This window comes from Anabas testudineus, chromosome 16 (genome assembly GCF_900324465.2).
Source record: "Anabas testudineus chromosome 16, fAnaTes1.2, whole genome shotgun sequence".
Classification (NCBI taxonomy): domain Eukaryota; kingdom Metazoa; phylum Chordata; class Actinopteri; order Anabantiformes; family Anabantidae; genus Anabas; species Anabas testudineus.
Genome location: NC_046625.1, coordinates 13,159,053 through 13,185,709, shown reverse-complemented (window position 1 = coordinate 13,185,709; position 26,657 = coordinate 13,159,053). Strand labels below are relative to the sequence as shown.

Here is a 26,657-nt window from a genome sequence, read left to right as displayed (position 1 = left end):
TTGAACTCTGTGTATTCTGTTAAAAGGTCGAACAGCACTCACTCCTGTGATAAGAGGTGACAAAGTAAAATACCTTCTGTTTATGTGTACCCAGCAATCCGCACACAAATGTGGCCTTGCGGAAAAGAAACAGAAACAGCAGCTTCCTCTCATCTTAGTGGACTCACTCCTCCTCCTCCTCCTCTTCGTACAGTCACACGCAGACAAACTCTAACACCAGTGACAGTGTTGTCTGTGGACAGTTCTTCGTCTGTGAGCCTTCCTTCCTCTGGCTTTGAACATCTAGTTTACGAGCACAACAACACAGCCATTTGAAGGAGATTAGAAGGACCGGTGGCTTCATTTCCTCCTCGACCAGAAACCAACATAAAGAAGATGTCTGACGCCCTTTGTATTGTGGGTTCATTGTTTGGTAAGTGATGTGCTATATGTGTTAGGGGCGAGAGGCGATTGAAGGTACTATAAATGAACGCAACCACTCTTTCTCTCAACTGTTGTAATCTGAGGTTTTATTAACTATCTTTCAGGGTCTGCAGAAGGACAGCAGGGTATTTTGTTTTCCTAATCTCTTCATCTCTTGTTATTAAAATTGTACCGTGTGTTTTGATTTTGTGTCTCACTCCCACTATGTCTCCACTCTTCCACAGAATGTGACTCCTGTTACCTCATAAACATGGGGTCTGTAATGGCCATTATTGCCTCTGATATTATCTTAACCATCTTCATCACTATTTCTGTGTTCTGCTTTGTGACCCACCACAAGAGAAGGAGGCAATGGGATTCTCATGATGGTGAGTGTGCCCCTTTTGTTCCTCGTATACGGGTGATTGTGTTGGGTGATGTTGTGACAGGTGGGCATCTGTGTATTTTGAACAGGTAGAAGAAACGTGCCATCATCAGTATCGAAGAAAATGGCAACAGAGGTCACAGAATCTCCCTACCAGGTAGAGTAGCATTACGTTATTACTTAAAAACACACTACATGCGCAAATGTTATTGTTTCAGGTTTTAATTACCGGTATATGTTATTCGAGCTTTCGTGACAAATTGCTTCTATTGTTTTGTAGGAGTTACATGGAGTCCAATCAGATGTGTACAGTGAGCTTCGACGCTTTAGGAAATGAAACAATGGGGCCTTTAAAATCCCCCAAATGTTTTGTCTGTAATTAGTTTCACATTCTTTATCCAAATAGTAACACATACCTCCCTGTGCATATCTTGTTTTACCTCCTATACTACCACAGTATTAAATGATGTGTATTTGTAATGTAATTTATATTTTACTCCGTTGTGCTGAATACGTTTGCTGCATTGCATTGTTGTTTGTGTGTCTTAATCTTTGGCTTCCTATAAAAATGTATTAATCTAATTATAAATTATACTAAATTTTAAGACTAAGGAAATAAAAAAGCGCATTCTTCTCATTTTCTTTTCATTTGCATTAAAATACACCCATTTACATTCAGATATTGAGATAAATGCAACTTAACAGCAACAAAAGAACAAACAACAACAATTTCAGACTAATCAAAAGTAGTTCATTGCAGCTCATTTCTGCATGATTTAACCATCTGATATTTCTCTGATTTTTTCCTGTATTTGTTCACATGACGACAAAACAAAAAAATACATGTAAAAATCTAAATTTGGGTCAAAAAGTCCCAAAAGCAAATTTGGAAGCTGCCGTGCCTACTATGAGTCAACAGACCCTGACTCACTACAAAGGAAAAAAAAAAACAAAGGATCTGAAAAAAGAGAGGAAAAACAATTGTTATAAAACACTATATTTATAGCATGCGAATAATAAAGTTTCATATTATGACTAATTGAAACACCTAACAACATAGTTTCCTACGGTGTGCGAATAGCTGCATGAGTAAAAAATATCTGTCTGACACTTATGCCAAGGTAACAGACCTTTGTGTGACCCTCAGGAGGTTTGACTCTTGGCTGGACCAGCCAAGCTACTGGGCTTGTGTTCTGCAGGAGCTAAAGCACATACAATATGTTTTAAAAAAAGCAGTAACCTTTCGGTATACTGTAGCCAAACAATGCATTTACTAAACGCACAGTTGGATGAAAAAAAAAACTATTCTTACCTAGCACATATGTTTCAGAGCTTTTATATTCTCGGGTTTCTGTGGGAAGATTAAGTTCAGCTTGTTAAGAGTGTAATACTTGGAAAGGTTTGTTTTATGTGAGGTAGGATGTAGTCTTACCATCATAGTCTGTGTCTCTGTTCCCCTGTGGAACAAGCTTGGCATTGGTGTCCTCCAAACTATCCCGGTCCAGCAGTTCTCCGCTTTCACCTTGGGCCAACATACCATCAACTCTTCCTGTCTTTGTTTGGAGATTAGCACCTCGACTGGCACTGCCCGTCACTTTGTCTCCACGTGAATGGGTAACTTGTTTTCCTGGAAAACGTTTAAACCCACGAGCATCTGCCATCACTTCTTCCTCACTGTGAAAGTCAGGCCACTCTTCACTGGCTTGCCTGTGAGGTGCCATCAGTCCCACGCTTTCTTTCTCTCCTCCTGTGTTCCTCCTTGATGGTGCCTTGACTTTCTCCAAATTGGTAGGAATCATGATTTCATGGCTGTCAGGGTCTCTGACTGCACCTAGGAAGGATAGAGGCTTTTGCTAAAACACCACCTGAGACTTATTTACTTACATGAACAAAACTTTGTTTTCTTTATATAAAATGCGTTTTACTTCATCTGTCTCAGAAATAAACCCACATACCTTTAAATCCATTGGTGGCAAAACTCTCTGCAGACTTTGCTTCGGACATATCTGTGAATGAGTTAGCTGCTATTTAAATTTGAATCATACTAACAAACACATACATTTACAACTGTTTTGTATTTTGATGTGTGGCATTAGCAATATCAAATCTAATGACAAATTAAAGTGACACAGAAAAGTGTACCATCTGAGTCTTCTTCTGTCACCGGTTTACTTGGAGGGTTTCTATATCCTGCACACATGACAAAATGTATGGTGATAATCACTGGGGTGGCAGAATATACAGTAATGATTGTAGAATGTAAAAAGTGTTTGTTACGCTACAGACGATTAAACTAACAATGAAGATCCACATCTTTCTGTTCTCTTTTGTGATGTCCTTTTTGAATCTCACATTTTGAGGAACAAAAAGTACTCTGAATCTACCGAGATGAGCTGTCACTGTGGGATATAAATGGACGTTCCTGTTTTAAAACACCTGATTGCAGTTGTTTCTCAGCACAGACCTGTGGTACTTGCAGGTATCACCTTTTCAGTAGTTCTGGTCTTTTCAAGTTCATCTATAACAACAGGAATGATAAATCATATAATAAAATGCTTAACGTGTTGTGATATACATAGTGATGTATCTGATTTGAAACAGCAGTAGTTGGATTATTAGTGTAGTATTCAGCATGTAGAGAAAGAAAATAAACAGTAAAAATCTTACCAGTTAGGAAGCTTAGCACATTTTCTCTTCGGGCTTGAAAAAGGGAGAAAGAAAGAAACATACAAATACACTATGTTATCCCTGTCCCTGTGTCATAGATATTAAAAATGCTTTACAAAAGTAGTAAAAACTCAAAACATTTGATTATAGTTTACCTCTGACTGGGGCTGTTGCCACCATAGCTGCAAATGGAAGAATTAGCAGACAACACGTGAACCTGAAAAAAGCAAAAAACTAATTAGCAGTAAAAGTAATTCAAGGTATTAATGGGAATTTCAGCTGTATATTTCATATAAGTAGTAAATAAAATATATTTCATGACAGATAATTCTTAAGGTAAATCCAAATATCAAAACTTACAGCTTCATTGTTGACTTCTGTGCAGCTGTGTCCACCGTTTGGTACCAAGACTGCCGTTAGGTTTTTATATACTGCCACTTTGTCAGGGTTTTTTTTAACCTTTAATAGGTCTTGCCTCACTTAATTATAGATTCTAAGAGGTATCAGATTGAGAATGAGTCAAAAACGATTTATTTGTGTTCAACAGTGCACGACTTGCAGGTTGAGAAGTAACAATTAGGATGCAGGTCCTGAGAAGTTTACAAAGCCCTATTCATTATATCAATTCAAAATGAAAACCAATGTTCTTAACAGAAGCCCACTAATGGATTTGTCTGTCTATTATGCTGTGATTATAGGTAGCTGGTTACTTCAGGAAAATGCCTCTGGCTTTTTCTCTCACTAAGGCCTTTTAAAGGATGCACAGACAATGTATTGTTTTGCGTCAGCATTTCACCATTGTCCACTTTCCAGAAGCATCCTTTTTTATTTACTATTATTTTATTTCTGTGTAGTTTGTATTTCGTGCTGCACAATCACAATTAAATGGGTTATGAAATAAATTGTTTTGATGTGTCCCCCCTGAAGGTGTGAAGGCTGACAATGATGTCTATTATTTCAGATTTGTGTTTACACCATTAAACCTTTGGAGTTTAGACCTAACATCATGTCCGCCATCATCAATATCATGCAGGGCTTATGATGGAGTCCAAATAAAGGGAATTCCTTGGTATAATAAAACATCAGAGCGTGCACAGGCCTGCACATATGCGGTAAAAACTTTGTGCTTCAGTCAGACCTGTTGGTGGCAGAGGGAGCTGCAATCTCCCCCCCCACCCGTGAAACAGAAAAAGGAGAGCGCCCCCTACGGGAGAGACTGTTCGCACTAAGCTCTTGATCCCAAGCATCGCCATATTGACGTCCCAACAACGCTGAGAGGTAACCGTGTTATTTGACCACGAATCCTCGTAGGTTCGGAGCCACCGTTGAGTGTTTTTCTATGTCAGGAAAAGCTGGGAAGAAGTAAAACAACCGCGGTGCCATTGTGCTGCTCGATCCCAGTGTTTGTAACATGTTTTTTCAAGGCGTTGTCAGCCAGTTGCCTCGCCAGCCAGCGGGCTATTCACTCCCCTAGCCTGTTAGCTTAGCACTTTTTTAGCTTTAGGAAATATATTTTTCGAAGCGTGTGGCTTGGCTTCACATAAATAGCGATCACCAGAATGGCGAGGTGGCTATTTTAGCGTTTTCCCGTCTATTTCTTTCCGTCACACTCGCACAATGAGGCCGAGAGCTGGCGTTAGTTGTGACTTTCTAGCCGGCTTTTCCCTCCGCTGTTGACGGGCTAACGCTAACTGGCTAGCAGCACAATCAGCTTCCCGGTTTGCCTGGTAGCTAGCGTTAGCTGTTAGCTCCAGTGCACTTGTGTAGGCCTTGGACCACAGATGTGCGTACACTCACCTTTCCTTATTAAGTATTAAGCGGGCAAACCGGCTAAAACTCTACGCGACTTGGATTTAAGGGACATTTGACCATTTGGCTTCTCCTCCTCAACACATTGATATGTAGCTGCTGTTTAGCTTACTAGCTGTGTTAGCTGTCGTGCATTGGATCGTACAGTCTGCTAATGCTTGCTTAATTGACAACATTGATTTTAATCAACCTACTTTCTGTCTTCTTTCGACAGGATAAATTGCCTTGTTGTAGCCCCCAGTGATGACTGTATTGAACTCTGTACCTCCTGATTAGACTGGTTGGATGCCCCCATTTAACATTCAGGTTTCTCCATTTCACACGCCACCATATTTAGGCAGCAGGATTTTAGTTGGACTTGAATTATTATTGTTTTTTTTTTTTTGTTAAGCATAGTTATGTGTTAACATATGCTTCTGTGTCACCGTGTAAATTACTACCACCACCTTCCTGTTGCATGTGAGAAACTATACATTTACTTTTAAAACTCTTAATATTCAAATCTAGTTAAACCTTATGAAAAAGTGGAAAATGTGTCTTTATCTTTTCCTTCAGCTTCCTCAGTTTTACATATGTTGTTATACATTTGCAGTGAGCATCCTGTAGTAACCTCTTCTTTTTATTGTTGGTACGTCTATGTAGCTTTCTTACCATAAAGGCATCTCAAGTGCTCCTGTTCTAATTCATCATCACCATCATCCTGGAGGGAAACTCCCAGGTATTATATTGCCTTATATTCATTTCAGTTCAATTCTATTTTATTTATATCTAAATAAAATAAATGTATTTCTTAGTATTTATAATTAGTTAACACATATCATCCCCAACCCTCTTTTTACTTAAGAAATGCAAATGTGGTAAATGACTATATATCCTGTTTCGCTATTATATTCTATTGTAACTTTCATTATATATTTGTCATTATTGTCAGTTTATGCAACTTTAATTTGAAATAATCCCAATTTTACATGTTGTTTGCTCTGTTTGTTGTAGGAAAGTTAGAGAAGATATTGTGTAGAATATGTCTGGCCCTGTTCCAAGCCGCTCTCGAGTTTACCCTGATGTAAACACACAGAGGCCTCGGGAATACTGGGACTATGAGTCCCATGTTGTTGAATGGGGGTAAGGCATTGTGGAAATATTGGTGCATTGTATTTGTTGTATTTGTTTTGCTTTGCGTTTTGCTAACTGTGGCTTTTCGTCTTTTAGAAACCAAGACGACTATCAGCTAGTCAGAAAACTAGGGAGAGGCAAATATAGCGAAGTGTTTGAAGCCATAAACATCACAAACAATGAAAAAGTGGTTGTCAAGATACTGAAGGTATGGCGTTTCAGTTGATTATACTATTACGTACATTTCACAAAGGTTTTCTGTAAAACACAGTCATAACATTTTGTCACATCAATAGAGGTTTCATATACTTGAATGACTGTCTGTGTTTACAGCCGGTCAAGAAAAAGAAAATCAAGAGAGAAATAAAGATCCTGGAAAATCTGAGGGGTGGCCCAAATATCATCTCACTGTTAGATATTGTCAAGGATCCTGTGGTAATTTTGTTTTCCTTGTCCTCCACCCTTCAATAATTCAGAACTTCTAAATGTATAAGCTTATAACCATATGTGTATATACTTTGTTTCTTTGACCTCTTTAGTCACGAACCCCTGCTCTGGTCTTTGAACATGTCAACAACACAGACTTCAAGGTAAAGCTATGTGCTTTATTTGATTTCTGATTTTGTGTATACAGATGCTACGTTGTTTATCTTTCTTACCCTTATAGCTCATCTATTTTCTTTTCTCTCTTTTTTGAAACAGCAATTGTATCAAACCCTATCTGACTTTGACATAAGGTTCTACATGTATGAAATCTTAAAGGTAAGGTAACTGATTATTTGCACTTTTTTTGTTCGTTTTATGGCGCTTTAGTTACTTGGCGCATGTTAATTTTCTTGCTTGCTTTACCTGCTAGGCTCTGGATTATTGCCACAGTATGGGGATAATGCACAGAGATGTCAAGCCACACAATGTAATGATTGATCACGAACACAGAAAGGTATTATCGCATTTGTTGATGATTCACTTCATGTCTTTCTCTGTCTAACTTTGTAAAATATATTTAATTTAATAATTTTAAACCTTCAGCTCCGCCTAATTGATTGGGGATTGGCAGAGTTCTACCACCCGAACCAAGAATACAATGTGAGAGTGGCATCCAGGTACTTCAAAGGACCCGAACTGCTGGTAGACTACCAGGTGAGTCGTTTTTTACATGTCTGGTCATGCAGTTTTGCACAGGTTAGTTAAGAGGCAACTTAAAATTGATATTATTAAAGAATAGATTTAATGCAGTCATGAAGTCATTTCAAGAGTTTTCACCTTATTATTTTCAGATGTATGACTACAGTTTGGACATGTGGAGTCTGGGTTGCATGCTCGCCAGTATGATCTTCAGAAAGGAACCTTTCTTTCACGGTCATGACAACTACGATCAGGTATGAAGAATGATATCTGGCTTAAAGAGAACGGTGTCAAGAGTTATATTGTTTCACTATATACCTTTTTACAAAGTGTTGCTGGTTTGACTGATCCAAACCACATTCTTCTCACACTGGACATAGAATCTTTGCTGAGGCTTCTGGGAAATGTCTTTGTCAAAGTTATCTTAGCAGTTAATTAGCGAGGTCAGACATTTATTATTAACTTTTGGCAATTCCATGTAGTGGGTGTGTCCGTTGTGCAATGGACTTTACCTACCTGCACTAGAACACTGACCATACACCATTCCCAGGTTTTTCCATGGCTCATTTAGGCCTTTTCTTGACACCTATGTGGAACTGCCATTTGTTTTAGATGATCTAGTACAATTCCACACTCTGGCTATACAGTGTATTATATTATATATTTATTAAGTGGGCAAACAGTAAATTACTGACTGCATTACAATCAACAGAAAACAATATTTGCATGTTAATAGAAGAAATGGTTTGTTGTAATTATATTGAAATAAAATTAAACTAGTCTCAGAATAGCTTGATAATGTTTGTTCTTGCAGAGGATTAAAGGCAGTAAAACAAGCTACCAGTTAGAGAGGGATGTCCAGTTTGAAAAGGTTTTTGAACAAAAGGTTTCATGTTCTCCAGCTGAGCCAATGTGAGCCAATGAAACTTGTTCATTGTTAATTTAACAAGATGTGTGTTTCTATAATCTTTCTCCCACAACAAACACTTTAAAACAATGTATAAACTTCATACAAACCTAATTAACTTTAATATTTTAAACTGCATTGGACTCCAGTCCACCCTTGTCCGTACTGTTTTTATAATTTAGTGGATGACCAGCTGTCTTCTGTAAATTGCTTATTTATGTATCTTCTAATTTGCAGCTTGTGCGGATTGCAAAAGTACTCGGCACTGAGGACCTCTACGACTACATTGACAAGTACAACATTGAATTGGATCCGCGGTTCAATGACATCCTGGGAAGGTAAGGCGCTGTGGCTGTTTGACCTCAATAAAATAGAATAGGCTGAGTCGAGGTTTGGGCTGACAAATACCTCGCGTTAAAACTTGATCCGTGTTCTCTCCTCTAGACACTCCCGTAAAAGGTGGGAGAGGTTCGTGCACAGTGAAAACCAGCACCTGGTGAGCACAGAGGCTTTAGACTTCTTGGACAAACTGTTGCGCTATGACCATCAAGCCCGCCTCACAGCCAGAGAGGCCATGGATCATCCCTACTTTTGTAAGATTGTGTTTTTGTTGTTTTGGGTTTTTGTTTTGTTTTTTTGTTTATAATTTTTCTAATCATCCTGGAAATACATAAAAAAAGACAGAATTGCTTATTGACCACTTTCTTGTATTGCGTCACAACAAAATTAAGTATTCAATGTGACTTGATTTTGTATTTAGCTTATGAGGTGCTCAAATCCACTTTTGTTCCTAGATCCCATTGTTAAAGATCAGGGAAGGGGGGCCACTCCTGGAGGGATGGCTGCCACCTCCACACCAGTCAGCTCCTCAAGTATGATGGCCGGTAAGAAATCCTTTCTTTTGCAGAGAAAGTTAAAATCTCTTATTTGCAGCCAAAAGAGTCGAGGTATGAGACGACCCTTTAAAAATGCTTTTACAAAGAAAGTTATGTCTAAATGTAAATTGCGATGACTTGAATGCAAGCAATGTTAATGTTAAATGATTAACAAGCCTCCTGTGTCTTCTAGGCATCACCTCAATGTCCTCCTCACAGCCACTGGCTAACATTGCTGGATCACCCGTCATCTCTGCCCCTAACACTCTGGCCACACAAGTCCCTGCAGCCACCGGGGCCCAACCCTGAAGCCGCTTCCTTACCCGTGTTTATGTGTGCTCATGGCCATGTCCCGCCTAGCTCTCACTGCGGTCCAGGGCCATAGCTCCCCTTTTTATGTTGGAAAATAACAAAGAAGAAGATTTAAATTGCTTTTCACATTCAGTTATATTTTGACACCTGGACTTGACAGAAATGTATTGTTGCACCTGTCAGGATTATTAAAATTAATTCGGGTGTGTTATTTGACAATGCCATTGTCTAGAAATTCTAATAAGATGTAGACATGAACAGAATGGATAATAAAATTTATTTTGTATGTTCCAAATATACAGTCTTGCTTGGAACTGTTTGATGGGGATCCTGCTGTATTACACTGTGAACCTTTACACAATTTCACAACACAGAGTCAGGAATCTGGTGTGCCCTACATAACAGGGCCCGCTGATTGCACACAATGTAATGTGCAGGAGGTGTTGGTGTTTTGAAGTTGTTAGATGCTATCATTCTTTAATTGGTCTTTTTGTAGGTTATTCTACAGCTACTGTCAGGTTGCATGCACCCAATGCTGAGTATCACAGGGTCAATAGTTTGCCAATTTTATGTTACTTTCACTTCTGTATGTGTATGTATATGTTCATGTTTGTTTTTTATGAAGTCTCTTACACATGATTTTGATTACATAGACAATTTTGTAACTTTTTTGTTTTATGTTGGGAGGAGTCATCACCTACAGGAAAAAAAGACAACTTCAAAAATAAACAATTTAAACAGGGTTTTGCAGGCACTACATGTTATTGAGTATATGTTTGATGCTAGTTTGCATTAGCAATATCCTGTATGAGTGAATGTAGGGTAGCGAGTATATCCCATAAGACAAATTTCCTTTGATGAGGATTTTATTCTGGCACCAAATTATTTTTGGTATGTTCATAACAAATCTTTATTATATTCACATGCTTATTTTGGTTAGAGTGAACAAAGTGAAGATACGTGTCATATTTTATATCCCTTTTACAAATGAGAGACCATGTGAGCATTTTGGAGACATCAAGGATACAGTATATTTTTAGATACTAAAAAGAAGTTGAATATATGAATAAGACTAGTGAACCACACTTGGTGGTTAGAAGAGTACGTGCACAACCCAGATCCTTTTAAGCTCCAACTAACTGCAGTAAAATGAGAGGTGAGCTTACGTGACTGGGATGCATGTGCTCTGTTGCAGAAAAACGATCCTGGTGTTCCCAAAGGTTTAACAAAGGTTATAATTACATAAATGACTCCTGCCAATACACCTGCAAACGGGCTTAGGCCAAGAGGTCAAATGGTACCTTTCACAAACAGACCTCTGTTTGTACTTCTGCTCTCCTGCACGTAAAAACTGATCTAACAATTCAGCCTGTTATTTATAGCAGCCTGAAGCTGTAGTTTATATACATATATATAGATATATCTTAAATATTCGACTGCACCTTTAAATTAGATCTAATTGGCGCAGGTGACCTCAACCATACGGAATAATGGTGCATTCAAGGTCTTCTCTTATGTCGGAAATCATAAACAGCCGTGGCAACTGCTAAAGGTCGTTCTCAGTAATGTAATTATTAAGTATCTAAGTTGAAATGGCTTGCAATGCACAAAATGCAAGGTAGCGCGATCAATCCGGGAAACAAACAAAAAACTACTTTAATATAGATTTGTTGTCACATTTACGACCGTTTTGAAAGCGGCATTTGCGGAGCCCTGCGACGCCCCCCAGTCCGCAGCATTTGGGCTGTTTTGAAGCTGTTTGTGTAACTTTGCTAATCGGGAGCCAACGATGGGAAAGATCGCCTTCGTGTCTCTCACAGTAGCTGTGTTAGCAGCTCTGCTCGGAGAGAGGATCTTCACCTTAAGGTGGCAGCGGTTCATCGTGTGGGTAATGTACCATTTGTTGTCACCACCTGCGCTCACGGAACTTTTGTGTGTGTCGAAAAACATGGCAGGAAAAGGATCCTCGCCTCCAGGGAGCTCGTCCAGAATCACCTCCCCAACTGTGTCGCTCTCAAAAATCTGGGTGAGTGACGCAGAACTACATAAAGTAAAGAAATAAACTTTTTAGAGATCGTTAGAAATAACGGTGCCCTTTCAGATTCTGGCTCGGAGGACATCACGATCACTGGACGTGGACTCGCCTTTATCAGCACTGTAAGTATTGAACTTGAAGAGCAGCCAACTTGGATTAAAAGTCCTGTCAGTGAACAGTCAGACGCTTTTTTTATGTGTGCAAATCATAGCTTTTAGCTTGAGTTTGTTGAAATCAACATGGGGTTGTCACACCCTGTCTTCCAGCTGTAGCTTTATCACTGTACATATAGATTAAAGGAGCTTCACTTATTAAAAACAAAACAACAACACTGTCACATGTCCATGTAGATCTCTAAGAAGTAAACAGCATTGGATATTTTACATTTACATTTAGTCACTTAGCTGATGCTTTGTTTCAAAGCGACTTACAAGTGAGGTTCAGGGCTTGAGTCTTTGCACAGACATGGACACATGTTCTCTCCTTTGCTTTCCTGACAGATTCTTCTCAGCTTTTGTCTTTTCCCAGTGTTCTTGTTTCTACTGGTAGTAGCAGTAACCTGCAGCCCAATCAAGTTGCACAAGTAGTCCACTTACTCCAAGATGGTACATCTCTATGTGCAGTTGCGAGGTTTGCCGTGTCTATAATTTTCTATACTTGTTTTATATCACAAGGGTCTGAAGTATCCTGGACTTCCATCCTCAGATGTGGAAGGAAAGATCTTTTCCCTTGATCTACACGATCCTCGTCTGAAGCCAGTGGAGCTTCGCATGCCCAGAAACTTTGATCTGGAATTATTCAACCCTCATGGCATCAGTGTATACACAGATCCAAGTGGTAAAATCACATAACATGCTATCCTACACTAACACATGCACACTGATAGCACAAATGTAAGCAGCTTTATTTTCAGTTCAGCTGATTCTGCATAACTGCTGATGATGTCTTTATTCAGTTCTTGGTGTGTGTAGAGTATGTGGACAAACGTACCTCTTTCAGTTGGGTTTCTCTTTCATTGCTTTCCTCACTTCTCTTCTAGATGACACAGTATACCTGTTTGTTGTCAATCACCCTCATCATAAAAGCCAAGTGGAGTTGTTCAGATTTGTTGAGGATGACCGCTCCCTGGTGCATCTCAAGACCATCAAACACGAGCTTCTCTACAGGTACAGTAAAGGTGATAAATGTGTTTGTACCTAACAGCATCTTCACTAGAGATTAACTGAGCAGAAAGATCAGTCTGAAGCTCTATTTGTTAAACTGTCTCTAGACGCAATGAAGTTGTATAAAAATAGTTTTTGTAATTAATATTGAATGTTCCGTTCTGATTTGTCCTTCTAGTGTAAATGATATTGTTGCACTGGGAGTGGATACCTTTTATGCAACCAACGATCACTACTTTACCCATGAGATGCTCAAAGGTTTTGTGGAACCTCTTCTGGGCCCGGCCTGGACTAATGTTGTGTACTACAGTCCTACGGACGTGAAAGTGGTCTCGGAGGGTTACTACTCTGCAAATGGCATCAATATCTCACCAGATAAAAGGCTTGTATGATGTGCGGTGCTACTGAAATGGTCAGTCATGTTAGAAATGTCTGCATGTTTTAATTTAAATATTCTCTCTCATTTGTAGACATATATATGTGGTAGATGTCTTTGACCATACCGTGCACGTGTTGCAACGAAAAGAAGACAACACCTTGGCTTTGATGAAGGTAAATTACAAAATGTTTTGATAGTGTGTTTCATGTGTATATCCATTTCCATATAAATAATTTTATTTTAATTTTGGAATTTTTATATATATGTCAGTGGGCAGTTTGGATATATATATATTTATGTTGAATACATTCAAGTGTTAAACAGACTTTCAGTAACTCATTTAATTTTTTTTCCTCTTCATTTTGAAAGACAAAGAAGTTATGTACAAAGATAAACTGCAAAGCAGTTTCAGGTGATAGAACTTTACTGAAGTGAAATAAAAACGCATCAATAATCATTATAATGTTGTCTCTGACACCTCACCAGTCTGTGGCTGTGGGCTCACTCTGTGACAACGTTGAGGTTGATCCAGAGACTGGTGACCTGTGGTTAGGCTGCCACCCCAATGGATTCAAACTTTTGATGTTTGATCCCAAGGACCCACCAGGATCAGAGGTGAGTATTTTTAGTTTTCTCAGCCAGACAATTGCTGCAGTATTTGCTCAGTTTATTTAGTTTTTATGTTCTTTTTACATAAACAAATGGTCTGTCTTTTTACACTTATTCCCTTCCCTTCTTTTTCAGGTTATCCGCATCCAGAACGTTCATTCTGATCAGCCAGTGGTTTCTCAGGTGTATGCTGATGACGGCCAAGTGATTATGGGCTCGTCCGTAGCAACTACATATGGAGGGAAGTTGCTCATTGGCTCTGTGTTCCATAAGGCCGTGGCCTGCGATTTGAAATAGACACTGACTTTTTAAGCAAGAAATATGCTTTTGCCCCCATTGTATTCGGCATGATCTGATAATAAACCTGTCTCTCAGCTGGCAAAACAGCGACAAGATTGTGAAGATAGTAAGGAGCTCTTGGTTCAACTGCATAGTTAAAGGCAGTTTCAGACTCTGAAGTTCCCCCACATGCTCGAAGCACACTAAAATAGGTAAATGGAAATTATGAACGTGGTGAAAATTTTATACATGTATTTGACTGTGAAAGAATGAATAAAGACTCCTGTTCTATCTGTATTATATGTTGTATGTTTAACAAAATGTGCTCTTAAAAGTCACTTTTTATGCAAGTCACATCTGATATAAAGTGAATTAGAGTCTGATAGTGTGATAAGGTGCTTGAAACTAATATTGCAGTATTTCTTGAAGAACGAGTTCCACAAGTGATATTTTCCAAAGCTCGGGCCTGTTAAGCATCTGCATTACTTTGTTTTTTTCCTCCGTCCTCTATTTAGATTAGATTCAACTTCACTGTCATTAGACATGTACAGGTACAAGGCAACGAAATGGAGTTTAGGTCGAACCAGAAATGCAAAGAGCAGCAAGTGCATATATAGTTATGTTGCATAAGATAAAGAAAATTAAAATCTACCTAACTAAAAATTATATAGAAATTATTTACAGATGGGTGTGTACAATGAGAGTAATATACAATATGCTATGAAAATAATATACAGATAATTATAAACAGAAATTTACACCTGAGTATGTACAGTTTGTGCCATGTGCCATGTTGCGCAATGAATATCAAGTAATGCAAAGGAATTATGGGCAGAAGCTATAACAGTTCACATGTGCAGTGTTCAGTACATAAACAGTGCAATTATTAATCCTTCATATATATATATATATATATTTAAATAAAATAAAATAAATATATATATATATATGTACATTTTTTTTGTCAGTTTCTTTTAGTCTTTTGATATTTTCTTTTTAATGCAACTATTTTATATAAAGATACTTTATGAAAGTGCTGACACATGAAGTGTGTTTGAGTTCCCTGTATAAATACTGACTTGATTTTTTAAAAAAGCAGCAAAAATAGTTAAGACAAGTGAGTCGTTCTTGGGATAATCATGATGCCTATCTGGATTTCCTGCACTAATTATGTTTGGTAATGCTGCTTCCTGGAAAGTGCTCTTTAGCTTCACCTTTGGTACAAAAGTGTAAATACACTTTGAATCTGTTCCTGGGAGACCTTTGACTTCAAAACATGGCTACCGTGAAGAAAGCACTTCTTGCTGCTGTTGTTGCTGCATTTGCAGCTTTCGTTGGACACAGATTTCTTACATTGAAGTAAGTCCAAACTAAAGTAAAAAGCTTGTTGTTTTAGAAGCTAATTAGAGACTATACTTGTAGTTACAGTAGAGATTGCTAAAAATACCTCAGTGTTCTCACAGTAAGACATGACTTACTATAGTGGGCATGTAGGAAGGGAACAATTTACAAGTTAGAGAGATAATATTGAGCAAACAAGATATGGCACTTGTAGGGTTTGCTTTCTAAAGACATTTGTTTCATATATTCTTCAGGGAAATGACCCTTGCTTCCAGAGAAGTGCCTGTGAAAGACCTCAACTGTCACCATTTAGAGAAAATTGGTATGAATCTTGTGACTTTTGTGACTAAATATTGCAATTTACATAGTCAATAAAGTAGTCAAGTTTTAGGACTTAGGTTCATTATGTGCAGAAACTGATAACTGAATGGTTTAAAGCAAGTCAAGTGTTAGTAGTATTTGTCTTGTGAGAACTAAAAAGGATAACAAGTGTTCTCTGTTTTCTCTTGTACAGAATATGGGGCAGAGGATATAACCGTAACTAAGCATGGACTGGCCTTCCTAAGCACAGTATGATGGCATTTTTAAGATAACTAAAGCCACAAGATTTAAACAAAGTTGGATAAATCTGAATTATATGCAATTTCTTTAACGAATCATCCATTATTTTAAAATATGGCTCATGATATTAGTGTACTTCTTTAACCAAAGTCACAGGTCTAAAGAGGTCTCTTACTTGGGGTGTTTTTCACTCAGGGGCTGAAATTTCCTGAATTGCCTTCATTTTCTGATGAACCTGGGAAAATGTACATGTTGGATCTGTTACACCCACACCCGACCCCGCTGGAGCTGCAGATCAAAGGAAAGTTGGACCTCAGCACGTTCAACCCACATGGCATTAGCGTGTACACGGACGAAGCAGGTGAAGTACAAATTGCATTCAGCAAGTTACCAGCAGCAAAGAAGCCTGTGCATGAAGTGATCGCACTTAATGTTGAAGTCAAATATCACATTTAGTCAATTCAAATGTCACACAAGTCATGTAACAAGTGATGCATATGTAAGAAACACCTCCCTTCTTCTGTTAGAGCTGTCGAATCTGCTCCCAATTATCTGAATTAATTATGATAATTAAGAGTTATGACTCTTTTCACAACTAGGGAGGTAAAGACGATGTTCCGCTGTGTTCTGTTGAAGAAAACAATCAAGTTTATGTGAAATCAGATGATGTTGACTAATAGTCTGTGACAAAGTTGCAGTTGATGCATGCGCAGCATTGTGGCAACTGTGTTGCAACAGACGCTGTATGTGGGAAAACTCCAGAGTGTTTAGTAGTTTCTGCTGGTGAGGTAACTCAAAAACAGGAACACCAACAACACCCAAACCATGCTGTTTTAAGTGTGAGTTTTTGAATAAGAATAAGTCTATAGTCTCATTTGAAAATATACAGCAGGTTTTATTCAACGCAAGCACATGAAAAAAACGAAACAAAACTAAAAACTGAAACAAGAACTAAGCAAATACACAAAATAAACGTAAAAGCAAACAGGTTTTTAAAGTTATAATTCCTTCATGATATCATACCTAAATTTGGCTGCTTGTGTTGTCTGCAATAACCATTTAACCTATTTGCATTCAGTAATTACCTCTCTAAATACTAGTTTGGCATTGGTGGAGTCCTCCATGGGATTCACAGGATTGCAATATATAATCCAGTGCTACTGTTTGAAATTTGATCTCAGTCATTGCACCCTCACACTATACAGCCATATAAGAGAAGCACTACTGTAAGTCACCGCTAAAGCTAACCCAACATTTTCCACTACCGTTGTCTCACATTAAAATATTTTAACTCATAAGTGAAGCAGCTGTGGAAGAAAATAAAGTGTATTTGTCACAGAGGTTAATGAGTGAGTCATTAAAAATATTACAACTTTAAGTAAAAACCTGAAAACTGCAACGGCGTGATTGTAGGATGAGAAGATACTGTCAAGCTCTGACAGAAAAAGTTCAACCACACCGCTCCTGTCTCTTTGCAGATGACTCTGTGTACTTGTTTGTTGTCAATCACCCTCATCACAATAGCCAAGTAGAGATTTTTCGTCTTCTTGAGGAAGACACACTCGTGCACATAAAAACTATTATCCACCCTCTTCTGCACAGGTATGAGGGATTTCATATAATTACACATTTTACATTTCTATATATTATAATAATTATTATTATTATTATCATTATTCATCTCTTTCAGTGTAAATGATATTGTAGCAGTTGGAGTTGAGAGCTTCTATGCCACAAATGATCACTCCTTTCCCAACGATGCACTTCACCTCCTGACCGTCTCCCTGGGCCTGCCCTGGTGTAATGTGGTGTTCTACAGTCCAGAGGAAGTAAGGGTGGCGGCCAAGGGATTTCTGTCTGCAAATGGCATCAACATATCTCCTGACCAACAGTAATTCTCAGTTCACATAAGCAATCACTAATGATGTATATGCACGTATATTTAATTGAATAATTCTTCTTGTTTCTTGTGTAATTAAAAAAAAAATGAAACAATCTGGTTTTTTTTTACAGGTATATTTATGTTTCAGACATACTAGACCATGAAATTGATGTTTTTGAGAGACAAGAAGGACAACAGTTAGCGTACATTAAGGTAATACAAAAAAATAAAAAACTGTTTTTATATTTTCCACTTATTTTTCTTGGCAAACAAGAAATTAAGCAACAGTATAAGATAATACAGTATACGATTTTGATTAGAGATCTGTACAGGTGGTGATAGATGGATTTTCTTGCAATTGAATAGAGTGTGCCTAGCCCCCGGACTACCAGCTACTATAGCTTTCTATTTAACACGCAGCCATGAAACCGATATCATGTCTAACCATCTAATGCAAATAAGCAAATATCCCCGAAAGCTGAGTCACCGCTGCTATGCTGATTAACTTTGCTGTCATATTGTAAGAGTAGTTCTAGAGGACAGAAGTTAGATATCAGCCCTCATTTAATGTCTGTGATGTTTCCACCCAGTCTGTAGCTGTCGGATCTCTTTGTGATAACATCGAGGTGGACCACATGACAGGTGACATATGGCTGGGCTGTCATCCCAACGGCATGAAAGTGTTCAAGTACGACCCTGAAGATCCACCTGGCTCTGAGGTTAGTGTTTCAGAATGAAACATCTTCATTACTGTTTCATTCCCCCTGATAATTGTAATCATGTTTCCTCTAGGTCATCCAGATCAAGAACATTCACTCAGATCAGCCAGTGGTGAGCCAGGAGTACACTGACGACGGCCATGTGATCATGGCCTCATCTGTAGCAGCTCCCTATGAGGGAAAGTTGCTTATTGGCTCTGTTTTCCACAAAGCCCTGTCCTGTGATTTGAAATAATATGCGTATTTTGTATGAATAATCACTAAGAATGATTGTAAGAACGATTTGGATGGATATGACCTTAAAAAAAAATAAAATCTTTATTCACCGTCTGAAGAAGAGTGATGTTTTTAACCGATTCGCTGATTTAGCAATAACGTCATTGTAGAGTAGAAAACCGTTGGACAGTGCAGCCTCGCTATCATTTGTTCTCCTGATATGTAACAGTGTGATATTTCCATACAGAGCTCCTTCCTCCAACACAACCGGACTAGTTCAACAAACATGGTGAAGGAAGTTCTAGAAATGATCTTTTACTCTCTCTACCCCTTTTCCTTCAACACATCTTCCTCTGCTACTTTGGATATTCTAAACCTGGTCCCCCCGCCTCCTGGATGTTTTTCTTTCTTGGTAGCAGTTTTGGTTGGCACAGTGATGGTGATACCATCATATTCAGAAGCAAATGCACAACTGTCCTTGTTCTCGTCGTTAGCTGTCCCCGCGCATTGAGCAGGTTCAAGGTCTCCATTGTTTTCTTGTATTAGTGGACGTTTCTCGTCTTGATCGTCGTTGTCCATATCAGTATTTGTGTTAATCGGCAGTTCACAGACACTGATCCTGCGTCTCTGCTTCGGCGATTGCTCCAGGGTCTCGATGGCCAAGATATCGCTGCAGCTCTTGGAGCGATTGATGTTTTCTGCTGGCTTTCTTAACTTGGCTGTGATTCCAATCCCCTTGATGACCGTGCTATAGTCTTCCTGATTCTCAGATAGGAAGTTGAAGATGTCAACGACGGTCGGCTTTATGTCTGGAGTGTGTTTGACCTGTACGGGCTCGGGTTCCTCATCATGAATGTGTCTGTGCCTGTGTCTTCTTTTCTTTAGCACTTTGTGAGCTTCCACTACCATGTGGACGTTCCAGCTGAAGAAGAGAGAGAGCCAGGCCAAGCCCATGTAGATCCACAGCTCTACAGATACTCTGTACAATTTGTGGTAAGCTATGTTTGGATTCACACCTGAAAGGCGAACAGATGCGGTGGCAGGATTTTTATAACAAAGATAAGAAAGGTTTCACACCAATTAATGCACTCCTACAAATATTAGCCCTAGAATAAATGATTAACATAAATCAAGCCTACCTGCCACATAATCTCCAAAGCCAACAGTTGTGAGTGTAATGAATGAGAAGTAGATGCCTTCTAGGTAACTCCATCCTTCGAAATACATGAACACAAACGGAGGGATCACCAGATGCACCAAAAGCCCCCATAACAGGAATAAGGCTGTGCAGGTAAACTGGACCTTTTTCTGAGAAAAGGCAGAAAAGAAACACGTCAAGCGATACTGCAACATTTTTAAAAGTCTTCTTTCAGCACAATACTCAGACAAACACTAACTCCAGCATTTGGTCATTTCTTACCACTGTAACGCCTTTACGGATCAGAACCTGGGACAAACGTTTGGCCCGATCTCCAAAAAATGAACCCAGTTCACTTATCCATACGAGACACAGAGGAATCCCACACAGGCCGTAGAGAATGCAGAACACACGGCCACTTTTAGTCTTGGGAGCAACATTACCGTAACCTATGTGACAAATGAGAGTATTTAATCAAAATGTGGGAATATTTAGTCTTATTAGTAAAGTGTATAAATAACTGCTGGCTGCGTTAATGGTTATTATTTTGTATTAATCCTTTACACATGGGAAATAAAGCTATAAGTAGAAAAGCTGGATGGATTGGTTGAAGTCTTTTTCACTTGCACTAAGACCAGTCACCACAATCACTTATCAAAGAATTTAGTTCCACATCTGTTGATTACACATCACCACTGTTGTTAATAATTCATTAATCATTAACGTCATCTTTTGATCTTTTGACATCACAAGCATCCTTTGATTTTATGACTTATTTTATGAGCCATAAAGACTCCTTCACCTCAGTGCAAAATCCAGCTGAGCTTTTCTTTCTGTCTCTTGATCTTGAGCGAAAATGCATTTAGAAAATGTCTCAAACTCGTTGTGATATAATGAAGTCACTTTTAGTGAATTTAGTTGGTGCAAAAAAACAAAAAAAAACAAAACAAATGTTGTAGACCTCATACGAACCTATGGTGGTGACAATGGTAGCTGCAAATATGACGGAGTTTACCCAGTCCCACGTATTACGATGATTGTCCCCGGTGATGGTCACACCTTGGCCGGCAGCCTCAGCCACAATCTGCATGAGTCAACACAGTAAATCAGCGCCAGAAAATCCGACCACAGTAACTTCCAACACCACGTTTACCTAATGATACTGATTACAGACATTTGATACGGTTTGTTCTCCTATAAATATCACAACTCGCGACAGCCCTTAAGACGGGGACGCACCTTTTACACACACACACACACACAGACAAACACATTTTTGTGGCTGCAGATGGCATGTGCCATCATGTCTACAGCATAGAGAACACGCGTTCAACAAATGGATCCTTATGAAATTCCTCTCCTGTGGTCCATCACATGCAGTGTGAACATCCCCCGTGGCAGCAAAGCAGCCTTTAGGGGGTTTGATTGTTTTGTTTTTTGTTGTTGTTGTTTTTTTTTGGCCAGGTCAGTGTGACTGCTCCTTTGCTTGTTTTAGATCCCAAACCAGGAAAACAAGTTCTGCGCTGCCCTGGCGTGTAAAGGCGACGTCCTGTCCTGTCCCTTTCTTTCACAGTGAGTCCCTCAAATGCGCGATGGTTACACACCACACACACTCTCTCACACACGGCCACATCTGTACATTATGTGACTTCCTTACGTTTATTAAATAAAGTCTGAGAGGTGATGGCACCGTTTCAGCCAGCTGGCCACAGAGATCCACAAAGTTACACAAAGTTTCTGGGCCAAACTAAGTTTCCCTAACTTAGTTTGGCGCTAAATGGAAAAAAAAAAAGTTCTTCCTGGCAGCTCTGGCGTTTCTCTATCACACTATGAAAAACCAGATGCGCGTCCTTACCTCCAGAATTTGATCCAGCCCTTCCTCGGTTAAACAGGTATAGTTCTTCAAGATGTTTTCCTTCTCCAGGATGTATTTGCCTCTCGCTGATTTCCAGTTCGGCTCCTCGAGAAGCTGGAATATCGCGGCCCCGATCGAAAGGTAGAAAATGATGCATGAAGTTAAAAGAGGTCCCTTATCAGCCATATTCAAGTCATAACTTCAGGCGTGCGACGACGCGCGGCTCACAGGCTTTTTTCCAACAGAGGGCTGTTGTTATCCTGCCCGCGCTGCTTCCTACTCCAACTTAATGGGCTGCTTTTTACTGCTCTCACTGGAGACTGATTCAAACTTAGCTCCTTTGTTCCCTCAGATCGTTTCACCGGACACCAAAACCTTGTGTGTGTGTGTTTTTTTTTTTTAAAGCCATCTTCCTCACGCCAGGCTTTGAACAACCTTCAAGCCTCCTGCGTCAAACTATTAAAACTGCTGCAGAGACTGAAACGTGACCAGCAGGACATTTGTTTGGTTCCTTTAAGTACAAACGCCTACGTGAAGCAGTATCACTTCACTTTAGTATCACTGAAGGAGCTGAAAGTCTCAGTGCCACACCGGGACAGCATTCAAAGTGCCAAAGTATTACCATAAAAAACATTTACAGTACTAATCTAGTAAAAACACTATATTACTAGATTATTAATGAATTCAAGCGTACATCACTTTAATGTAGATCATATTCCTTTGGGAGTCAATAGAGTCTTGTCATGTCTTTAACTTAAATAGGCTATTAAATTGTGATCTTAATAAATATACACACAATGCTATTAGTTCTTAGTTATTTATTATATCTAACAAAACAATTGTAGAGAAGTATAAAGTAGCAAAAATGCCAGCATCTCACAATATGACTTAAGTACTATCTATCTATCTATCTATCTATCTGTCTATCTATCTATCTATCTATCTATCTGTCTATCTATCTATCTATCTGTCTATCTATCTATCTATCTATCTATCTATCTATCTATCTATCTATCTATCTGTCTATCTATCTATCTGTCTATCTATCTATCTATCTATCTATCTATCTATCTATCTATCTATCTATCTATCTATCTGGTTTTTATGGTGGCAGAATATAACTGCAAACATGGAAACATTCAGCAGGGGGCAACTACCACAAAGGCCAAATGGGTTTTCACACAGCTGTGTGCAAGTATTCAAGCATGTGTTTAAACTGGCGTGTGTGTGAGGACGGTTTGTCTTATCTCCGTGTCCGAGCATCCAGAAGGCTACAGCCTAATATGAAAAGCTGCTCACACTGGGTGGATCCTGGCTGCTCGGCATGATAATAGATAAGAGCTGTTATTCTCTTCGAATATAGTGCCGATGAAAACTGAATAGAGGTTTGTTAGTCTAACACACTCTGGTGTTTTATTGAGCTTATAATGGACTAAAAGTAAGGATACCTCTACCTCCATCTCATTTTTTTATTCAACTTTTTAATGACTGGCTGCTGTTTTCTAACCATACAGCATTAGTGGAGTATACCTTTAAGCCCAGACATGTTTGACTAATCTACCAGGACAATTCCCAAACTGTCCACTAGGTAAAGGCAGCTGTTGCAGCTGTAGCAGCTGCTACACTGAGGTTTAGTTCATCAGTCTTGTTTTTAAAGGAGATATCCAAGGTCATCATATTGAGCCCTAGTCAGGACCTGTGTGGGAACTTTATACAAATGATGCACTACTGTACTTGAAGAGACATTAAGGTCATCAGGAACTGAATGCATTTTAAGGGGACACAAAAATAGTAAAGCTAGTAATAATAATTATGTATACTTGTGTAACACAGCTCCAGGTACATCTAGTAAGTGATTCAATATAGAAACCAATCAATAGCTATTAATTATTATTTCATATATATATTCAGTGGCTGGCCTCCTTGCTACAGTGATAACAGTTAAATGAGCTTCTGTTGACTACAGAAGTCAGAAAATGAATAAACAGCAGCACCTATTTGCGCACACACACACACACACACACACACACACACACACACACACACAGAGGGAGTACAGTTAAACATGGCAAACATGCAAAACGTGCAAACATGGCTCTGCATACAGGGGGTGGCTGATAGGAGACTGTTTGTGAGGCCTCACTGCACGTTTGGCAGCAGTTGAATAAAAGCTCAGTATGGAGCCTGTGTTTAGCATTTTAATGAGGGATAACTTTTTTTATTATGTTTATTTAAAGTCACTAAACCACTAACAACTACTGTGCTGCAGCTCTCACCTGTAACTTTACCCTTAAGTTGTGTATGCGCCTCCAGTGAAGAGACCATTGTGTGATTGCATTTAAGAGCTGCGTGCGCTGACTAATCCTGGGAGTGAGGTGCGTAACGCTCCCACCTCTGATCTCCACCCAGCAGTGACTTGGCGCTTCGTCATTGCGGCTGCGTCACCGCCTCTCGGTGGAAACCTGATCGATAGGCTCCAACTAGTTCTGTAGGGAGACACCGGAATTATGACATGCACCCAAAGGTGGTGAAAGGACGCGCAGGACGCAGCTGTCTGCTCAGGTAGGACTCGCCTACTCAGCCGCTCGCATTGTGTTTACATCTCACACCCTTTTCTGTTTTTTTCCAGCTATGTGTGGTGTTTGTTTTTTTTTTAGTTCGTGGACAGTTCACTGCTCCGTATTTAGAGGGATTAAGTCAAATACGACGAGGTCAGGGATGTTTGTGTGTGTTAGCCTCCACACAATAAACAAGACAGTGGAAACTCCTCAGCTGCTCCAGTCTTTACGCACAGTAGAGGAAATGTGTGTTGTGAGGTTGCTTCACCAGCCTGAAGACTGACACACAGTAACAAAACAGACATGTATACCTTGATTTACCGCAGGAGACTGTTCACTTAGTCAGGCTGTGTCGGTATGTTTGCTAAACTCATAACACAGACAGTCTGCTGTGTGTGTGATCAGCTGTGACCTGGAGACATTGGCGTTTTGCTCTGTTTTGCTGTCCTCTAAGTGATGCTAACACATGCTACACAGCCACAGAGCTGATCCTGTTCTGATTCAGACCCTCCAGCTGTTTGATTGATGTCAGTAGCTGTTGACATGATCAGGCCTCAAGCTAAACATCTGTTCATCACAATGAATATGGAAGTTGTGGACAGTATGCAGCTATACGCCTGCTGTCACCTTCACCTTCATCACCTTCATCAACTCTATAACCTGATGTGTTCTGTCACACAGAGAAATGTATTTTCCTTTACTTACACTTCTTTCCCTGTCTCCTCTGTCTGACCTGTCCACGCTGTCTGGGAACGGCCCTGTATTGTACAACGACGTTCAACATGGATATGATGTGAGTATAAATTACCACACTAAGCTGTGTTTTTATTTATTTAGTTATTTATTTTTTTGGAGTATGTGATATGTTGTTGTATTAATGATCTGATGGAGCCGGCCATTGTACTGCTCCTTTATACCCAGTACACACAGAGTAACATTTATTTACTACTTTATAAATTGAATGTATAGTAATTGCCAACACCTCACCCTTAATGTGCATCTGTATGATTTAACGGTAATGAATATTACTGTAGCTGTAGCTTTCAGCTGCAGACAAGCATTTCATTTATATTTATGAAACATTTATATGAAGTCGTAGCTCATGAGCCTTAGACTATTAAATATTAATTCATGACGACATTTCCTTGATGTGCCACTGCCTGTGAGCTTGACTGCAGACTTCGTAGACTCCCTGTCTGTGTTTATGCTTCCTCTGTTATTATTCTTTATTTCTTTATTATATATATATGAGAGTTTTAGTAGATGAACTATGGTACATTGCTGTTGTTGAACTGCCGGTGGCCACATCGTGCTAGTTTTGGGAGGGGTAGTGAGATTATGTCACCCTGAAGCATCTGGACGCAAACACATCTTTATCTCTTATGAACACATGCGCCCAAAATGCTTAACAGCTCTGTGATAAGTTAGACTTGAATTTGTGAGGATTTTCCCTTTTACACAACAAATAATTAATAGTGACGTATGGTTTGATTTTTAATCATTATATATTTTTTTTACTTACACGTCGCAAGTATTTATACTGGTCTGCGTAAAAACTGTCACTGTAGAGGAAACATTGGAAGTGTAATTCTAGTGCTGTGTTTAATATGTTGTAGAATATGAGAAGATACATGTGCAGTTTTTATTCTAGTCCCATCACACGGACTGTTCAGTCATATCAGCAAAACATATGTATCTGTATCTGTCCACCAGGTGGCAGTGTGAACTAAGACAATCTGGCTCTTTACAGTAGCATTAGATGCTCAAACACAATGCAGCATGTACTTAGGTGGCTTAGAATGTCTGCTACAATTTGCTCAGTGTACTGTGAGCCCCGGGCTTGGTACACTGTGTTTTTAGAGGCTATTTTTAGTCTCAGATGACATCAGAGTGTTTTCATACGTTTCTATAACCATTTCAATTCCAAATCTTACCCATTGTTTCTGGATAAAATGTTTACAGCAGTTTTACTGGCTGCACAAAAGGCATGCCTGTACTTTTTTTTAGGAAAGCTGTGCTTCCCTATTTCCTCTGTTATGTGGTGCAGCAAGGCTTAACCTACATAGCATAATGTCAGTCTTTCCTGTGAAGAAGCACCATAATGAGTAATTTAATAAGTGGGAAATCACACTACAAGAACATCTAACAAGAAGAAGAGGTGTGCTGGAAGAAAGCAGCAGAAACATGGAACCTTCCTGCTTCATAAATTCTTCATAACATAATGGCACACCATGAATATTGATGTGTTGTTGCCGTCTCTCCCTCTTAGTGCTCCTGAGAGCCGAGATTCTGGGCACGAATAAACCCCAACAACCGCGTCTCTATCA

At 39.2% G+C, this 26,657-nt stretch overlaps 5 protein-coding genes across 7 annotated transcripts; 4 read left to right on the top strand and 1 right to left on the bottom strand.

The window, feature by feature from the left end:
* Positions 1 to 149: 149 nt before the first annotated feature.
* Positions 150 to 1,369, top strand: tyrobp (transmembrane immune signaling adaptor TYROBP). Its single transcript, XM_026370282.1, has 5 exons — positions 150 to 412; positions 528 to 548; positions 648 to 791; positions 877 to 944; positions 1,068 to 1,369. The coding sequence occupies exons 1-5, from the start codon at positions 376 to 378 to the stop codon at positions 1,122 to 1,124; spliced, it is 327 nt and encodes a 108-aa protein (XP_026226067.1). The 5' UTR covers positions 150 to 375; the 3' UTR covers positions 1,125 to 1,369.
* A 3,280-nt stretch (positions 1,370 to 4,649) lies between these two features.
* Positions 4,650 to 9,890, top strand: LOC113170643 (casein kinase II subunit alpha-like). 3 transcript variants are annotated; one of them, XM_026372818.1, is made up of 15 exons: positions 4,650 to 4,732; positions 5,478 to 5,569; positions 5,922 to 5,981; positions 6,257 to 6,385; positions 6,473 to 6,584; positions 6,710 to 6,811; positions 6,916 to 6,966; positions 7,079 to 7,138; positions 7,233 to 7,316; positions 7,406 to 7,516; positions 7,654 to 7,755; positions 8,646 to 8,746; positions 8,853 to 9,001; positions 9,203 to 9,292; positions 9,477 to 9,890. In XM_026372818.1, the coding sequence occupies exons 4-15, from the start codon at positions 6,285 to 6,287 to the stop codon at positions 9,590 to 9,592; spliced, it is 1,179 nt and encodes a 392-aa protein (XP_026228603.1). In that variant the 5' UTR covers positions 4,650 to 4,732; positions 5,478 to 5,569; positions 5,922 to 5,981; positions 6,257 to 6,284; the 3' UTR covers positions 9,593 to 9,890. The 3 variants fall into 3 exon arrangements, with proteins under 3 accessions (XP_026228603.1, XP_026228601.1, XP_026228602.1); XM_026372816.1 differs by having other exon boundaries at positions 5,906 to 5,981; XM_026372817.1 differs by having other exon boundaries at positions 5,478 to 5,722; positions 5,906 to 5,981.
* A 1,412-nt stretch (positions 9,891 to 11,302) lies between these two features.
* On the top strand, positions 11,303 to 14,357 carry LOC113171066 (serum paraoxonase/arylesterase 2-like). Its single transcript, XM_026373441.1, has 9 exons — positions 11,303 to 11,461; positions 11,551 to 11,621; positions 11,697 to 11,752; positions 12,305 to 12,467; positions 12,670 to 12,796; positions 12,972 to 13,175; positions 13,264 to 13,345; positions 13,659 to 13,787; positions 13,917 to 14,357. The coding sequence occupies exons 1-9, from the start codon at positions 11,385 to 11,387 to the stop codon at positions 14,076 to 14,078; spliced, it is 1,071 nt and encodes a 356-aa protein (XP_026229226.1). The 5' UTR covers positions 11,303 to 11,384; the 3' UTR covers positions 14,079 to 14,357.
* Positions 14,358 to 15,319: 962 nt separating this feature from the next.
* On the top strand, positions 15,320 to 18,834 carry LOC113169410 (serum paraoxonase/arylesterase 2-like). Its single transcript, XM_026370800.1, has 9 exons — positions 15,320 to 15,419; positions 15,656 to 15,723; positions 15,916 to 15,971; positions 16,158 to 16,323; positions 17,441 to 17,564; positions 17,653 to 17,853; positions 17,976 to 18,057; positions 18,435 to 18,563; positions 18,637 to 18,834. The coding sequence occupies exons 1-9, from the start codon at positions 15,337 to 15,339 to the stop codon at positions 18,796 to 18,798; spliced, it is 1,071 nt and encodes a 356-aa protein (XP_026226585.1). The 5' UTR covers positions 15,320 to 15,336; the 3' UTR covers positions 18,799 to 18,834.
* Positions 18,835 to 19,078: 244 nt separating this feature from the next.
* kcnk5b (potassium channel, subfamily K, member 5b) lies at positions 19,079 to 22,326 on the bottom strand. The gene is made up of 5 exons (XM_026370799.1): positions 21,773 to 22,326; positions 20,890 to 21,001; positions 20,200 to 20,366; positions 19,919 to 20,087; positions 19,079 to 19,795 (listed from the first exon to the last, which is right to left on the bottom strand). The coding sequence occupies exons 1-5, from the start codon at positions 21,956 to 21,958 to the stop codon at positions 19,104 to 19,106; spliced, it is 1,326 nt and encodes a 441-aa protein (XP_026226584.1). The 5' UTR covers positions 21,959 to 22,326; the 3' UTR covers positions 19,079 to 19,103.
* Positions 22,327 to 26,657: the final 4,331 nt, after the last annotated feature.

Bases quoted from the DNA above. Each gene is read 5' to 3' on its own strand.
- tyrobp (XM_026370282.1), top strand. From the start codon at position 376: ATGTCTGACGCCCTTTGTATTGTGGGTTCATTGTTTG. The intron at 413-527 runs GTAAGTGATGTG...ACTATCTTTCAG, and splicing joins TATTGTGGGTTCATTGTTTG to GGTCTGCAGAAGGACAGCAG. The intron at 549-647 runs GTATTTTGTTTT...ACTCTTCCACAG, and splicing joins GTCTGCAGAAGGACAGCAGG to AATGTGACTCCTGTTACCTC.
- LOC113169410 (XM_026370800.1), top strand. From the start codon at position 15,337: ATGGCTACCGTGAAGAAAGCACTTCTTGCTGCTGTTGTTGCTGCATTT. The intron at 15,724-15,915 runs GTATGAATCTTG...TCTCTTGTACAG, and splicing joins TCACCATTTAGAGAAAATTG to AATATGGGGCAGAGGATATA. The intron at 17,854-17,975 runs GTAATTCTCAGT...TTTTTTTTACAG, and splicing joins AACATATCTCCTGACCAACA to GTATATTTATGTTTCAGACA.
- kcnk5b (XM_026370799.1), bottom strand. From the start codon at position 21,958: ATGGCTGATAAGGGACCTCTTTTAACTTCATGCATCATTTTCTACCTT. The intron at 21,002-21,772 runs GTAAGGACGCGC...TGACTCATGCAG, and splicing joins GGCTGGATCAAATTCTGGAG to ATTGTGGCTGAGGCTGCCGG. The intron at 19,796-19,918 runs GTAGGCTTGATT...TTCGCCTTTCAG, and splicing joins CTTTGGAGATTATGTGGCAG to GTGTGAATCCAAACATAGCT.
- LOC113171066 (XM_026373441.1), top strand. From the start codon at position 11,385: ATGGGAAAGATCGCCTTCGTGTCTCTCACAGTAGCTGTGTTAGCAGCT. The intron at 12,468-12,669 runs GTAAAATCACAT...CTTCTCTTCTAG, and splicing joins TGTATACACAGATCCAAGTG to ATGACACAGTATACCTGTTT. The intron at 12,797-12,971 runs GTACAGTAAAGG...TTGTCCTTCTAG, and splicing joins AAACACGAGCTTCTCTACAG to TGTAAATGATATTGTTGCAC.
- LOC113170643 (XM_026372818.1), top strand. From the start codon at position 6,285: ATGTCTGGCCCTGTTCCAAGCCGCTCTCGAGTTTACCCTGATGTAAAC. The intron at 7,139-7,232 runs GTAAGGTAACTG...TTTACCTGCTAG, and splicing joins ACATGTATGAAATCTTAAAG to GCTCTGGATTATTGCCACAG. The intron at 7,517-7,653 runs GTGAGTCGTTTT...TATTATTTTCAG, and splicing joins AACTGCTGGTAGACTACCAG to ATGTATGACTACAGTTTGGA.